This window comes from Zosterops lateralis (assembly GCF_965231275.1).
Source record: "Zosterops lateralis genome assembly, chromosome: 6".
Taxonomy (NCBI): domain Eukaryota; kingdom Metazoa; phylum Chordata; class Aves; order Passeriformes; family Zosteropidae; genus Zosterops; species Zosterops lateralis.
The window spans coordinates 8,221,624-8,237,611 of record NC_139761.1 but is presented as its reverse complement, the minus strand read 5'-3'; the positions used below and the strand labels follow the sequence as shown (position 1 = coordinate 8,237,611).

Sequence of the window (15,988 nt, the reverse complement as noted above, 5' to 3'; positions counted from 1 at the left end):
GCGTGGCAAAGGAGAGGGGATGAGCACCTCAGCCTTTTGTGCCGTCTGTTCGTGGGACAAAGGTGAAAGTGTAAAGCTAAAGAAAACAATCTCAGTCGTTGCAAAAAAAAAAAAAAAAAAAAAAAAAAAAGCTGTTCTCCCTTCAACACTGAAGAGAGAGAGCTGGAGCCCCTGAGGACCCCAGGGCACACAGTGACAGCAGTGCAGGGCGGTGACACCACCCCAGCCGGTGTCAGGAGCTTTGGGGCTGAATCACAGTCTGGCCGAGCCGGTCGGATATCCTGAGAGCTGCAGGCTGCCACGGGATGGCCACGCAGGGCAGGAAACTGCTCCAAAGAAGAGAGAAAACAAATTTAAAAAAAAAAAAAAAAATCTTTCAGACAGTTGCCAATAAAGTTTCTTTGGCTCTGCGTCTGGGCATGGCTCCCAAATCCAGCCTCTCGCCCTGGGATAGAGCACTGGAGCCTGGAACGAGAGTCACATGCGTGGGAGCAGTGCATGTGTCTGTGTCTGGGCTGGAAAACATGTGTACTGTAGTGCCTAGGAAAAGCTTTTTACTTTGGGCCTTGCTCCAGAAAACCTCTTTCCTTGCTTTTACAACTGTCCCCGGTTCCTTGGGGCTACCCAGATGTTTAACCCAGCCTGAGGACAGGGAGCTGAGGAGTTTTCTCTGTCATTCCCTCTGTCCCCCAGGCCTGGGAGCAGCCAGCCTGTTCTGTGAGGTGGGTGGGATGGGATGGTCACTCAGGCCGTGGAGTGACCAGTGTGCTGCAGTGACCCACAGCTCCTGGATATCCCTCCTGGGAGGGATCGAGCCTCAGCAGAGAGGTGGGACAGCCAAACACCTTGGAGGGCAAAAACAGAGAGGGAGGAAGAGAGTTGTTGGTTCCTACTATTAGTAATATAATAGTTCCTACTATTTTATCCTGAGGTTCTGTTAATGGGTGGACTGACTGTCACTTTTGTAAAATCCATATCCTGGAACTTTGCAACCACGTGGGAATTTTCGCTATCCTCAAACGAAAGGCGAACAGGAACCACCACCATCAAACCGTGCGTCCTTAACCTGCCGGGCTGCAGTAAAAAAGAGTGAATACTATTTTTTCACATCACAATTCGAACCCCAGCCTCTCCCCGGCGGGTACCCCGAGGGATGCAGGTGCGAGCGAAGATCGGGGGGTGAGGATGGAGAGGCGCCGGTCGAAGCAGAGCGAGGGCAGACAGCGGGCGCTGAGGATGAGCTGAGACTCCCTGCCCTCCATGGGGGGGGAGAGATAGAGAGCTCGGCTATCCCTGGGCTGTGCCGCCCGCCCCGGCCCGCCCCGCACACCTCGGCCCGCCCCTGGTGACCTGAGAGGGGGCGGCGGCGGCCGGGGAGCGGCGGTGAGGGCGCTGCGGTGGGGCTGTTTGGCTGAGACCGCTGCTGTGGGGCTGTTTGGCTGAGACCGCTGCTGTGGGGCTGTTTGGCTGAGACCGCTCCTGTGGGGCTGTTTGGCTGAGACCGCTGCTGTGGGGCCGCTGCTGTGGGGTTGTTCGGCTGAGGCTGCTCCCCTGAGGCCGCCCCTGTGGGCCGCCCCACCCCGGCCAGGTGACATCCCGGGCGGAGCCGCCGCTGTCCCGGTGAAGCGCCCGCGGCTCCGGAGGCGCGTCCCCCGCCCTGTCGCTCCGCCGTGTCCCTGCCGAGGGACCTGCCCACACCCCCGGCCTGTGCCCGGCCCGCCTGCGAAGGAAACCCGGGGAAAAAAACCCACATTTGGTTCTGTAAAGCACCAAGCGGCAGGTCGGTGAGGAGCGCGTTTAGTGAGTGCTTTTTAACCCGCCCCCATAAAACCGGCTCGGGGAGATGCTTGAGGAGATGGGGTTGATCTGACATGATCACTGTCTGTGTCATTTACAGATGGCAAACTGGACTTATTAGATCTGCCTCAATTACCTAAATAGTTGGAAATAGTGTATTTTTTTACAGGATTCTAGTCGTTGGGATGGAGCAGCCTGTGCAGGCAGAAATAGCATTATTTGAGTGTGTATAAGGTGGATGAAGTAGTTACAGAAAGTATTTTTAAAATGCTGGATGTTGACTGTAATTTTGGTTTGTCTCCAGTATCCTCAGTTAGTACTGAGTTAATAATCCAGCAGCTTCTGTTATGTATTTGCTGAGTATTGTTCACTAATTTAATGGCTTTCTTGTGGTGTGGGCAGATAGTTCAGTGTAAATTTTAAATAATTTTGCCTGCGGCAATTTTCGGTGGATAATGCTGGAATGTGTTTATTTTAACCCAAGCATTCTTTCTCCTGCCTTATCAGCTATCTTTATTCCTACACGGGCCTTATCACAGAGGTATTTATTTATAATCCTTTCTTTGCAGGCTTAATACTCTCCACAGAAAGTGAGGCTGAATAACGTGCACATGCCGAGCACTGGAGGAGAGGCTGAAGGACATCCTGTTTTGTTTCAGCAGTCTTGTTATTCTTTGGGGTGAAATGAAGAGTTTGATTTTGTTTTGGAAACACTCGTATTTCTGATGCAACTGAACTTCAGTAACCTTTTTGCAGTACAGATTTCAACAAATTTTTTTTTTTTTTTTTTTGTCTTGGACAAAGATGCAGAACTTGGTGGTAGAAAGTCTTGCTAATACAGACATTTCATACTGTGAGCCTCCAAAGGAGCTGGCAGCTGAGGCAGGTGGTGTGTCTCTCCATGAAAGTGGCTTTAACTGGAATGAAAGAACAAATAATGAAGAAATTTTTAATCACGAAGCGACGCGGCAAAGCCTCCCCGGAATGAACAGCAAAGGGAGAAGTTGTGAGGGGTTTTCTGAGAGCACCTTTAGTACCTCAGAACCCAGTGGTTCCTGGGGCGATTTTGAAGCCTTCAAGGAGCCCTTAGACAAATCAGAGGGATTCAGTCATGACCCTGAAGTTTTGGTGAAGTCAGCAAAGCCTCGTGGAGCTGATCCGGACCTGGGCAGGGGTGGCTGCGGCGTTTCTGCTGCCCACGGTGCTGGGCCATCCCCGTGCCAGGGGATGCAGGATGAGGTACGTGTCCACACCAAACCAAGGGCCACAAATGTTTGTGTCGCTGCTTCCTGCACCTCCAGGTTTGTATCTGTCCACTCTGCAGAGGGTAACGCTGCTGCACCTGCAGAGAAACTGTCCAGCTACTTCTCAGCCACCTCAAGTGGAAAAAAAAGCAACTTCTTTACGGTGTTTGACAAATACTTGAGCTGTCCTGCTGGAGAGCTTTAAAGAATGCAATGCAGTATTTTGCTTCTAGGCACTAGGAATAAGTAGGCATATAGGCAAGTAAGCACGTAGGCACCGTGAACTTTGCCCTGAAGGACATGCAGTTGGAAATTTAGACAAGAAAGAGCCTAAGAAATGACAAACTGGGAAGGTGGGCGACAAAAGCAGAGTGGACAGAAATTCTGTGAGTTTTCTGCAAACTTACTGAAGTAAACCCACATACCATTGAGTTAGAAATCGGCAAAACCAATGTCTTTTGTTATTCAGTATACTCCCTGAATAATGTCAACAGTTTTTCTGGAATTTTAGACTGATGGCGACACACAAGAAATTAATAGAAATAATAGAGTTAATTTTTTAGCATAGGATATAAGATTCACTCTTACAATGTTAGACCTAAAATTCTGAGTAAATAATGCAATGAATTATCAGCACAAAAAAATATCTTCAGATGAAGGGTTATATCTTCTTTTTGGGATAAATACGTTTCCATGTGGACCAAACATGCAGCAGCAAAGGGAAGGAAAGTAACAAAAGGAAAGAAAGAATATAGAAATACAGAACAAAATCCCCTGTTCTTACTACTTTCATCCTAAATGACATTTGAAAAAAGAAAACAATCAGCTAAGACTTCCATGGGGTTAATCTGTAGCAGTAATAACTTACTGCTTGTAGTTTGTTGGGTGGGTTTTAGTATGTGAGAGACTTTTCTGGAGACAGCATTTCTTGCCCTTTGCTTAGAAATTTTACTTGTTGCAGAGGTATTACTAGGAAAAGCACGAAGATACAGGTGGGAAAAGCTGCCCACACTGATTGAGTGTAGATACACAAAATACCCAGTTATTGGTGTGCACAGAGAATTCAAACTTTTTGTAATGCTGGAAATGGGGGACAAGAAGTCTTCTGTTGGAGAATGTTGTAATGACAAGCTGAAATGTAATATAGCAGGTTGCTTGGTTTCTTTCCAAAAGCACTAGATCTTAATCTTACTGAAGCCTTTTCTTTATTTTGCATTTGTTAAAGGCAGAAGGAAATGTCCAGTACAAGTTAAATAAGTTAACCATGCTTAGAGTTTCAAGCTGTCTTTTCTCAAGGTGGAGAGACGGCCACAGAGCTGCTGGAGATCCCTTGGATTGTAGAATATATGTGTCCTTTATCCCTGTGCTTTTTGCTTTGTTAATTTGAGATCACAAAATCTTTAGACTGGGACTCTGGCTTCTGTATGATGAGTAGGAAAAAGGCCAGGTGAGTTGGAAGGGACATCTAGAAATCATCTCAGGTCAGAGACCTTCAGTCTTTATTGCCTCAGTTAATTAAATGACATCAGTTGGGATCAGAACCATGTGTTTTAAGATGGAAACAATCAATAATTTCCTCGCAGTAGCTGGGTATTTTGCCTACACAGTTGAACACTTTGAGGATTTTTCATGTGAGAGAGGGACTGGTGCTTGTGTTTAAGCCATGGGGTATTTTGATATAATAGGATACAGAGGATTTATTCAGAAAGTACTGATGTGAACTTTGTACATTTTTTTTTTATAATTAATACGAAGCCACAAGATAAATGGAAATATACCAAAACTTTGTTTCAGAAACACTCACTGAAATGAACAGTATTAAAGGTAATAAGAAAATCTCTTTATCTGTCTTGGCTAAACTTTAAGTCAGTGACTTGTATGTGTGTTGGACCAGCACCAAGGCTCTGCAGAGATGCTGCAATGGAGGCAGAGCTGTGCTTCCCTCGATGCACTCCCCCATCCCAAAGCCAAGGGCAGCTGCCTGGCTTTTCCCTGACTCCCATCTCACTTCAGGTTTGGTGCTTACCTGGAAGTTGTTTGTTTTTTTTTTTTTAATCTTTGATCATGTATGCTTTAGCAAATGTTACTTCACAGAATTCTGCTTATTGAGCATCTGTCAGGACCTTCCGTGTTGTATCCCTGTTGGAATAATCTACAAATTGATTGAAAGTATTGTGACACTTTGGGCAAGATTCAAAGGAATTTACCCAGCAGTCTTTGAATGTCCCAGCAGTGAATCATCAGGTCAGGATTTTAGCAAGCCCTTACTTCAGGAGGGAGCAGCATGGGGCACAAATTCTGTTCCTTGAAGCATGGTCAGAAGTGCAGAAGCCTTCTGTCAGTTCTGTTGATTTTGCCTATTTACCTTAAATCTGTACTGTCTCAATATTCACCCTACTTGTCTGACTTCAGTGTAATGAGACTGTGGAAATATTTCAGCTGTTTGAATTACAATTAAATGAAACTATAAAATTTTGGAGTATCCATGCTTAGGGTTTTCAGACTAAGTTGTTGATTGCTGGGCAAAAACCCCAAATTGACTGGTTCCATCCTTGAGTTTTCACACAGTGTTGCTGCTCCTGCGTTGCAGTCTCTGGGCAGGGTGGTGAAGTCAATTAATTTGCTTTTATTTTGAAAATTGTAGTGATTCCTTCCTTGAAGGAATAAAAGGATACAGCTTCTGAACCAGATGGCATGCCTCTAGGATAGGATGTAAATTATGCATGTTTTCCCTTGTATATGTATTTCTTAGTTGTCAGATAACCCTGCTCACTAGTGGTTACTTCCACTGTGCCTGTCCAGATCTCTCCTATGTTGTGGTCAGTCCTCAAACCTCCTTCTCATTGTTGTTTGAGGAGGAACAAAGATTTAAATCTGGCTCTGATTTTTAACATAGGCTGGGAAAAGTTTGGTGCAAATGCAAGGATATAGGAACATCTCCACACCAGCTTTTTTGCAGACTGGCACAGTGCAAGTATTTATTGGTAACTGTAGCATTTGGCAGGTGTGCTACATTTGAATTAGGAGTGTTTGAAGACTGAGTTAGCAAAGCAAGCTTTTTGACTTGATGCCTACATCACATTTGACCTGGACTGAATTAACTGAGCAGAAGGAGGAGTCACAAGTGTTAAATATGCAAATTTATGACCGAGAAGCTGGGAAGTTAAAGACTAAGGTTCATCAGAAGCTCTGGGACTCTTGCTTCCTCTTATTCTAGGTACTCAAAACACTGAAATGTGACTCAGTCTCTCTGCTATAAATATAAATATTAATATTAATATTAATATTAATATTAATATAAATTCTAAAACCAATAAGACAATCTCTAGAATTATTGTAGTCTTTGGAGTAGGTCCTTCATGAACTATGGGGATGGCCTGTATGGTGTATGTAATAAAAATCTCTTTTTTTTTCTAGGAAGATCATGGCTATGAGGAGATATTTAAATTGGGCTTTCCAGAAGTCTTTGTACCACAGTCCAGAGAGTGCATAAGAAGCTTAGAACAAGTTCTTGATGCAAATAATGAAGATGTTTGGATTCCTGAACTTTTGAAGAATCAACTTTGGTAATGAGTTTAGATTAACAGTTTAAAAAAAGAAAAAGTTCCTCAACAATTACACTGTTTGTTTCATAATTTAAAAGCTAGTGGTGCACTTAAAAATCTTTTTAGTACTATGCTTTTCAGTGTATAGATCTTAGGAGTTTTGTAGCACATTGTTAAAGGAAGTAGATGGTGTTTTAGCCACTGGAAAACAATGAAGGGAATATATCAAAATTACAAATTCCTGCTTAGGGTTTTTCCTGCTGTTGGTGTGCCTTCTTATGACTAAGCCTCTGGAATGCCAGAACCCAACAGGCAGCCTGTTCTTCCTGTTTGCTTCTCCTTTCTTTACAGCACATCCCACTTATTTCTTCATCATTAGAGGCTGCTGCTTCTACTAACAACTTATTTGCCTTTTTTTTTTTTCCTCCCCCCTCAGTTTTCCCAGTTGGTAACTTCTCATGTTTAACCAGATGTGCTTCAGAATCTGTGGTGCATCTGGCTTCTTTCCTGGGCTATGTTAATAGCAAATGTTATAATTAACCAAGTTTTCTTTTGTGACAGCTGGAACACTTCTAGTTTTGTTACATGTTTTTAAGGATCAACAGCTTCAGAACACTATTGTAGTTAATGAACAGCATTGGATTTTTTTTTTTTTTTCATAACTTGGAGGCGTTGTGTCCACAAGGCAGTGTCAGACCATACTTGAGAAATGCCCTAAGACTCAGAAGAAACAAACATAGGTAAAACTTTTAATGTGGGCACCCTTTCAGCCAAGGTCCCTGGATATTTTAATCAGCATCAAACTGGAGAAATATAATTGCAAAGGGGACTGCATTATTACAGCAGAGTGCCAAGTAAAACCAAAAATTTCCTGATCTACTGTGATGACTAACTATGGTCAATGACAAGTGCAAATTAAGTAAAGCCCAACTGAATTTTTGTATGTGATGAATGCAGTGTAAGAATCCAAAGTACCGCACTGAGGAAACTCTCTCCTTCTCACTGTTTCAGCACTGAGTGCCTTTGGCTTGTTTTGCAGGCCAGGTGCTGCAGAGGTGAAGTGTGACCTGTGGGATGGAGAAGGACTTGAGAGACAGAAAAGGCAAAGTGCAGAACTCACAGGGCTGAACTCTGCCCACATTTCACAGAAGCAACTGAACACTGTGAGCTGTTGGCATGTACCAGTCTCTGAACTGTTCTAATGCCCTCCTTATCTGAGGAGCACAAACATACATTTATGCTGACTTACTGCTTCCACTAATTGTCAGCCAGCTCATTAATATATTGGTTGATAGTTTGGACAAGTGTAGAAAGAGTTTTAGGACAAGTGGCTTGTTAGATCAAGGTTAGCATACAGCTGTATGTAGTGAAAATAACTGTTGCACATGTTCACTGGAAACCTCAGCTCAAAACCTCAAGTTGTGTTTTGTTTCCTAGCATGGATTCTGGAAATGTATGGAGAGCACTGAGAGACTTTGATAACACCCCCAGCTTAAGACATCCCTGGAGTAAATCTCATTGCCAAGAAAACCTCTTGAGTGTTCTCGGAATAGATGCAAATCAAAAGGTAATTGAACAATGGTTTTCCATTCTGCCAGCATAAACACTGGGTTGGGAATCTGATCTTCTCTAGGCTGCACATGCAGATGCATGAGGGACTGGATCTGGGTGAGTCACAAAGGGGTATTTTTTTAAAAGGGAGCTTTTTAAGACAATAGCTTAGCTCATCTTCTTGTGTAAGTAACTAAGAAATTGTGCAGGATCACATTTTAATTGTCTTTACACTGAAGACTGCCCAACACAGTTTTCCTGTTGTTAGGTGGTACACTCAGCTTTGGAAAGATGGAGAAGGAACTTTCAGGTGGTAGAGATGGAGAATCAGCTCCCTGGTGTGTGTGCAGTAGGATTGTTTACTTTTTTTGCTCAGAGTGGGAGAAAACTTAGCCTCTAATATCCTTCTCTAAAGTGAAAATCAGATCTGAACCAGAGAGGCTGTTACAGGAGTTATTAGATATTTTTACTGTGAAGAAACTGAAAGCGTGTTCAGCTTCCCCTTTCCTCACATTATTCCTCTGTCTGCTTTTGGGAGGCTTGAGGGAGGAGAGTATGTTTTAAATTGGATTGAATCCAAACCAGCAGTGTTGAAAGATCTCAGACAGAAATGTTTCTGTTTGGCAGTCTCTTGTTTTGAGAAGATACAGGTGTCAGGGATGGTTTAGAATTCAGTTATTTAGCTGGGATTAATTAGTCACATGTAATTCTCAGAAGTAACTATTATTTAGTCATTTTCAGAAGTAACTATTTCAATTGATTATTCGAATGTTGAACCATGGGGTTGGCAAGGTAATTTTATGGGCAGATTTGACTTTTCGTGCAAGTTATATACAAACAGAAGGATGATGCTGAAGGTAGAAACATATTTTGCACTTGAAAAAGTCACTTTGTAGAACTGTAATTTAACAGAGACAGAATCAGAGAATCAGAGACATTTCTCTAACATAGCTAAACTCCCATTCTGTTCCTTTCTTGCCCCCCAGAATTAAATCAATGCCCAGGCAGCTTAAACTTGCATCATTACTTCTTATCTGTTACTGGAAAACTGTATTGCTTTTAACAATACTGATTAAGAGGCATTTCTCAGCAATGCTCTGGTGCTAATTAAGGCTAATTCTAATTGGAAATGGCTTTTTCATTAATTGAAGTCACAGATTCATGTGTGTAGGTGATGCCTTGAGGGGCTACCTGGAACAGAGGCTAGAGAGAGTTAGAGAATAAAGTACATATTTATTAAAAGACCTTCAAAGGATACACCTTGGGCAGAGGGATGATGGTCACCAGTTTTCTCAGACAGATATATTTGCGTATCAGAGGTTAATTGTCCAGTTATAGCTTCAGGTGATGAAGTCACATTTTCCCAGTTTGCTTCTCTCCCCCATTTACTTTTGTTTATCCTTTTCAGGCCTGAGTCTGTGTTGATGACCTTGGTTCTCAGGCCTAAAAGGATTGTTTAGTCTGACCAAAATGTGAAGAAATCTAATTAGCATTCTATACAGAGTTCAGAGTTATACAATAATGCAGTACAGAATCAGAAAAAAATAAAAGCTAAAACTTAAGGCATCATTTGTAGAACCGGTTGTGGCATAAAATTGTTTTATGGGGGGGACACATGATAAAATACAGCTTTAGAAAGTACAATTTAGCAGTCTTTATTTGAGGGGAACTTCTCTTTAGGTTGTATGTATTGAAATCAGATAGAAATGCATAAATCAATTCATAAATAAAATGTAAATTATGTCTTTTTTAGGATGTTTCAGAGAACCAGGCTGATATTTTTGAGGAATCAAATGTCAAAGACAATGAGGACTTTAGATTTGATGGATTCAGTGTTAATGACTGCAAAACATTGATCCAGACCAAGGTAAGGATTGTTCTGGAAGTGAGCACTTCAGAGAACCACAGAGTGTATTTAGCATGTTCCTCCCTGCTGTCCCAGCACCTGTTTTCGTGTAATCATTTAGTCCTGGTACAACTTCTGGATGTGGAGTTGGTTTTTGCCCTTTGAAACCTCTCTGGCAGCTTCAGAAAAGACACCTTGGCACTTGTTTCTTGTTATAGCAATGCCAGTTGAAAGGAAAGTTTTGTCATTCTCCACTGCTGTAAAACACCTCAGTCACCTCAGTCTATTTTTAGCAAGGTATTTTGGAGAAATATTCTTAACCCAAGGTCCCTTCTTCAGTGGAGAATAAAATTGAGCAGCTGTTGTCACTGTGGAGACTGATAGTTTGAGACACATTTTCATTGCTCTGTTTTATTCTATTTACTGCTTTGGACAGTGAAGGTGTATAACTGTTCTGGGAACCTTGTACATAAGAGATGATAGGCTGGAGAATTCAGAAATAAAACTTACAAGGACTGTCATATTCCTTCCAAGCTTATTCCTTCATAATTCAGTTCTACTATCTGCAGTGAGTACATGAAGGGGGGGTCACAGTGGCTGAATCATATTGGAAATGTGTAAAACACAGAAATAGGGTTTAGACAAAGGAGAAGTGGTTTGAGGTAGACAAAGAAGGAATAAAAGAAAAAAGAATTGTGGTACAAAGTTAAGGTAAAAGGACAATATTTTTCTTAGCCTCATAAAGGAAAGAACAAACACTGCAGCTTGGTGTCTCAAAGAAAAAAATAATTTAAAAATATATGTTGCTATTTCTAATTTAAAGTAAGTTAAATAAAATGGGATGTTTTCTATTTATCTTCATATTTACATCTTTTTTTCTCTACAAAATTTAAAATAAATTTTTTAAAAATTATTTTAATGAAAATTTATAAAAATTAGGTTGGCATATGCAAAGTGATTAACCTCCTGTAAGATGAAAAAAATTTACTAAGTTTTTCTTTTTCACTCAGCTTTCTGTGCCACCAGACTCCAAACATGGTCAGCTTTTCACCTGTAACCTCTTTTTGAAGACCTCATCATCAAATGAAAGCACACAGTGTATAACAATCCCAAAGAAGAAGCAGATTTTTGCTACACACAACCTAAAAATTAAATTTTTTAGTAGTGATGTTTGTTGAACTAAAGGCAATTTTTAGCCTTTTTTTTTTTCTTTTCTTTTTTTGAACTGAATGCAGTTTACCTTTGTTTTGTTACTGACTTGGTACTATAGACTACAGACATTCTTTAGGAAAGTGACATATTTCTGTATATGAGGGACCTATGGCCACGTTATTAAAAGATATTTCTCCTGTTTAGTTGTAAAGTCAAATTTAGTAATTCTGCTCTGCTGAGTTTTGCTGCAGAGTTGTGTCTGTTACAGTACATGCTGCAGCTGCAACCACACTTCAAAATAACTCTGGTGGACCCTCCTGAACTACTGACCTTTCAGGCCTTAATGCCTCTTCAACCAAAACTCTTCTTTTCCCTGCCAAAATCTGCACAAATCTCAGGTGTGTTTTACTGTGCCTTGTGACCATCTCTCCTCATACTTGCTCCAGTTTGGATCAGCTGAGATCTGTTGCTTTACCACTGCTGGGTGTAATGAGAGGAGAATTCTTCATTTGGGGGCTTTCAGTGGGGTTTAGCAGAATAAAAGTTTTTTTAATTTCTGTCTGGTGAAGCCTGCTGTGGAGATAGGAGTGGAGGCAGCAAAATGCTTGGTTCTGCCATTGGTTTGTGGCTGAAATAAATCACCTTGTTGAAGCTGATTGTCACAGGACATGCTGGGTTCATTCAGCCACACTTAACCCCATGCATACTCTGCTTGTAAAAGCTCAGCAGTGTCGCAGTTCAGGACTTGCATAATGGTGTAAATTCCTGCCCTTTTAAAATTTTATACAAACTATTGACTGTTGACCATCTTCCTGCAGGCTTGAAGTGCCACAGGGGATGCACTTCACTGTCATTCAGGAGAATCTGTGTTGGTTCCCTGCCAACTGCAACAGGGAATTATTTATTCACTGGCAGTAACTTTTACACAAGTTACTGATCTCTCTGCTGCTCTGGCCATTCTGAATATGAAATAAGAATATGAAAATTTTATATGGCTTTTTGTTTTAACAAGTTGCTATGCACGGCAACTGATATTTTATGTGTTGAAAGCAGGGAACAGAGTTGGGTGTACCAAAAACTAAGTTAGTTAATTATTTAATGATGAGCCTAGTCTGTTCTCAGAATTAAGAATACTATAAAGCACTAGCAGACTTCAATCCTTAATCTAGTAAACTGTTCAGCAGTGACATTACAATTGCTGTAATAACTTTAGTAATGCTTATGATACCTCAGTGCTATTAGCATGGGATGAACTCTGCCCTGCTTACTCAGTAGATGAAACAGGGCATTTGGAAAAATGCTCTTTTAAAGTGGCTCTGCAACTTCCCTGGCCCTGGAGGGAGTCCTGCAATGCCAAACTGGAAACTCCATCTGGATACAAGAGCAGGGTTAACTTTTCCAGTTAACCCTAGATTTAAATTATTTTTCAGTTTCTCTTATTCTTTCAGAGCTCTTAAACATATATTAAATAGATTGTACTAATAAACTCACAAAATGTTAAACTGCCAGTAAATGGTGAATGAATAGTTGAGGTTGGTTAATAACGTTATTAAAATCAATTATAAGATTAAAATCCCATTTTTATGCTTTCAGACAAGCAGAGGCCTGCAGAGGGGCTTGAGGGGGCAATTTGTGGTGTGTGTAACATTCACTGATGCATCAGATCCCTCTTCTCCTCTGGGCTTTCAAATTTGCCTTTGCTTTTGTGAGCTTTGGATGAATGTATCAAAAGAAGTTTTGCACTGTCACTCTGGGAGAAGGATGAATACATCATCTTTCCCTCATATTAGCAGATTTTACAGCCCTGTCCAAGGTACAGAATGGAAAGAGAAAAGGGTTCAGCCCTTGTGATTCAGCAGGGAAGCAAACTGCTGGGGTTCCAAAGGTGATGGGCTCCACCTTCCAGGTGTTTCTCTGTTGGACAGACACTTTGGGCCACCTGAGCCCTCACTGCCTGTGAGCACTGGCTGCAAAAGACGACTGAGGGACCTCGTAACTCTCATTTCCAATCTGAGATGAACAAATTCACCATTTTGGGGAAAAGACTGGCAAAATTTTAATGGCAAAAGTAATTCACTTCAGCTTCAAGGGTGGGGAGTTCTGGCAACCCTCCAGCCCCCAAGAGAATATGGACATGCCAGGCACATTTGGGGGTACCCACAAAGACAGAACTGAACTCTCTCGACTGCCAAAAGATCAGGGGAGACAAACAAAGTGTAACCAACCCTTTTAAAGCAAATTTCATAGTAAAAACGTGGGCTGGCCTTCCGTGGTTCTCCTGGGAAGCGAGGGGTGCCGGAAGCGCCTGTGACGTGTCCTACACACGCAGTGGGCTGTGGGTTTCCTTGAGTCATTTCCTTGTTCCTGCTGTCCCTGGCAGCCAGCCCAGGGTGCCAGCACACGCTGTGTCCCCACAGGCACGCCTGCACCACGGGCACCAGCTCCCTGTGCTCTGCAAGAGCTGCACAGAGGAGACACCACTTTGTGCCTCGGCAGGTTTTCAGCTACAAGTTTCACCCTTTCTTGTCTTAGTTAGGAGCTCTCAGCTGTGGAATCCTGAGTTTTGATGGACTAAACGTGTTACTGTACTCTGTGTTTGCGGAGAGCAAATACCACAGACTTCTGACATTTGCTTAGGATTTTGGAAAGGTGAAAACGAGAGCAAGGCAGGAGTTCTGGACAGCAGAGCTAGACAGGAATGCCTCTTTCTTCTTGCTAGGATATTGGAAGGAAAATGTAGCCATAGAACAAAGTTTTACAAAGTTCCAATCAGTAGTGTAATTACTGAAATGCTTCCTTTGTGGAAGGAATGCTGTAAACATTCCTTCGGAAAAAAAAAAAAAAAAAAAAAAAAAAAAAACACCAACTCAAACCAACTTCATGGTAAAAGACTGAAAATTTTTCAATGCATATTGTAAAATGTGGAATTTAATTAATTATTATAATTTTTAAAAGAGTCAAGGAAAAGAGGGGGAACAGTCAGACTCCACAATGATTTGAACCATACTATAAGCCCACCATTGGTTGCGTATGCAGAAAATAGAGTGAAAAACAAATCTTTTAAAGGTGTAAATTTTTTTTTTTCAAAATGCAAGGTCTTTACAGGATTTAAAAGCACTCTGGTGGTTTTTTAAATTATGAAGATGAGCTTTAATAGTTTTTAAAATGGGACTTCCTGGAATATACTCCTACTCCAGTTAAGACAACAAATGGAATTTGCCTAAAACTGAGCTACATTCAAATTAATTGTTAACTCCCAAATTTCCTTGTGGATCCAAGTTTAACTTTTGAGATTCACTCTGGAAGATTCAAAAGAGAAATTTCTGCTCCTTCTACTGAAACATGTCTGAGAACCTCCTAAATTGCCTCCCACAGCACAGCCTGGATGCCAGAGCACAGCCAGCCTGGCTTAGTGCTCTGCTGGGTGGAGTAAGCAGGCCCTGATGAGTGAAAAATGTATGGAATGAAGTTGCAACATTTTTTGCTTTTTTTCAATCAAGGCGAGATGCCTGTGAACGCTGGGCAAATCCTGAAATGCCAAAAATCCTCCAGATTCCCCAAACATCTGCTTTATTAACACACACTTCTACAGACACACTTCTGCCTCTTCAGAGCTTGATGCTTCACTTTTAACATTGATTTTGAACAGCTCAAAATTAGTTTTGCTGCTAATTTATAATTCATCTTCCTCACAGAACTAACAGATAGGTTATTTAATTTTGTATATTTTACTGTTGCTTGTGTTGGAAAATTAGTCTTTTGAAGTGTCACTTCCAGCACACAGATTACAGAGCTGGACAGAGCACTCTGGGTGGCACCCAGACCTCCCCAGCCAGCTGTTAGAAGCACCACTGCACTGAGCTCTGCTGCTCTGAATGCTTTTAAGTTCAGATCTCTCAGCGTGGCTAAAATCGATGCGAGCGTATGAAAACCTACACCACCTTTAAACAGCCTCAGCTTGCTCTGAAAGCTTCAAAAATATTTTCTTTAAACACTGAACTGCAGCACACCCTCAAAAGGCAGCGTTTTCTGCTGCCACGGGCTCAGGCTCAGCCCTGTGCTGCAGCATCCGTAGCAGCTTCCTCAGGAATGAGTCAGTCCAGGAGCTGATGGCACCATGGTCACACCACCGGATTTCTGTGCAGTTCCTTCCAGACCTGTGCTTTTCACACTGTGGTCAGCAGGCTTCATGACAAAGGGAGGAGGAAGTCTGTAAGCAGCAGCCAGGGCAGTCTCATCAGTGAAAGTTGCTGGAGAGTGCTCTGTTATGCCTCACTCTGTATGATATGGTTTTTTTCCCCTTAAAATGGAGGGAACTTGACATAATTCTTAAAAAGGCACATAAAGAGGTTTGTCTCTATTTAAACACTTAAAGAGGGGAAATGGCGATTCTGCCTCAATTTATATCCTGAAAGTTCATTGCATAACGGTGAGGATCTCATTTTAGAGGTCTACAACAGGAAGAGGATGGAAACCTCTGAACCTGAAGCTGCTGGTTTGGTTCGTACAAGCTGCCTTTCAGTAGCCCAGAGTGGCAGGGCTTTTGTCCAGCCTGACAAGCACACGGGTCTGAAGAGTCGCTATGTGTGTCAAGGACACTTTTATGTGACACTTGCTTTCAGGAGCACCTCACAGGGCACTGCAGACAAAGCCCAGAGGACAGCTCAGTGCTGAAAACACAGGTAACCTGCTCCCAGTAGGAATCCCCCCACCCCACCAGCTGGAAAAACCCTCAGTGGGCCATCCCGTCTTTGGTTACAAAGGGGGTGTGAGGGTGTAGTGCTTTTTAATGAAAACTTAAGAGCCAGAGCAAAGCTGCACCTTGGAGATGAATAGCTGATGTAGAGAAAACA

The 15,988-nt window shown here is 42.1% G+C and overlaps 1 protein-coding gene across 4 annotated transcripts; it reads left to right on the top strand.

The window, feature by feature from the left end:
* Positions 1 to 1,664: 1,664 nt before the first annotated feature.
* On the top strand, positions 1,665 to 11,334 carry CLBA1 (clathrin binding box of aftiphilin containing 1). 4 transcript variants are annotated; one of them, XM_083863179.1, is made up of 6 exons: positions 1,665 to 1,780; positions 2,367 to 3,036; positions 6,459 to 6,607; positions 8,024 to 8,153; positions 9,891 to 10,004; positions 10,994 to 11,334. In XM_083863179.1, the coding sequence occupies exons 2-6, from the start codon at positions 2,602 to 2,604 to the stop codon at positions 11,159 to 11,161; spliced, it is 996 nt and encodes a 331-aa protein (XP_083719305.1). In that variant the 5' UTR covers positions 1,665 to 1,780; positions 2,367 to 2,601; the 3' UTR covers positions 11,162 to 11,334. The 4 variants fall into 4 exon arrangements, with proteins under 4 accessions (XP_083719305.1, XP_083719308.1, XP_083719307.1 ...); XM_083863182.1 differs by having other exon boundaries at positions 1,719 to 1,784; XM_083863181.1 differs by having other exon boundaries at positions 1,723 to 1,800.
* Positions 11,335 to 15,988: the final 4,654 nt, after the last annotated feature.

Bases quoted from the DNA above. Each gene is read 5' to 3' on its own strand.
- CLBA1 (XM_083863179.1), top strand. From the start codon at position 2,602: ATGCAGAACTTGGTGGTAGAAAGTCTTGCTAATACAGACATTTCATAC. The intron at 3,037-6,458 runs GTACGTGTCCAC...TTTTTTTTCTAG, and splicing joins GCCAGGGGATGCAGGATGAG to GAAGATCATGGCTATGAGGA. The intron at 8,154-9,890 runs GTAATTGAACAA...TGTCTTTTTTAG, and splicing joins GAATAGATGCAAATCAAAAG to GATGTTTCAGAGAACCAGGC.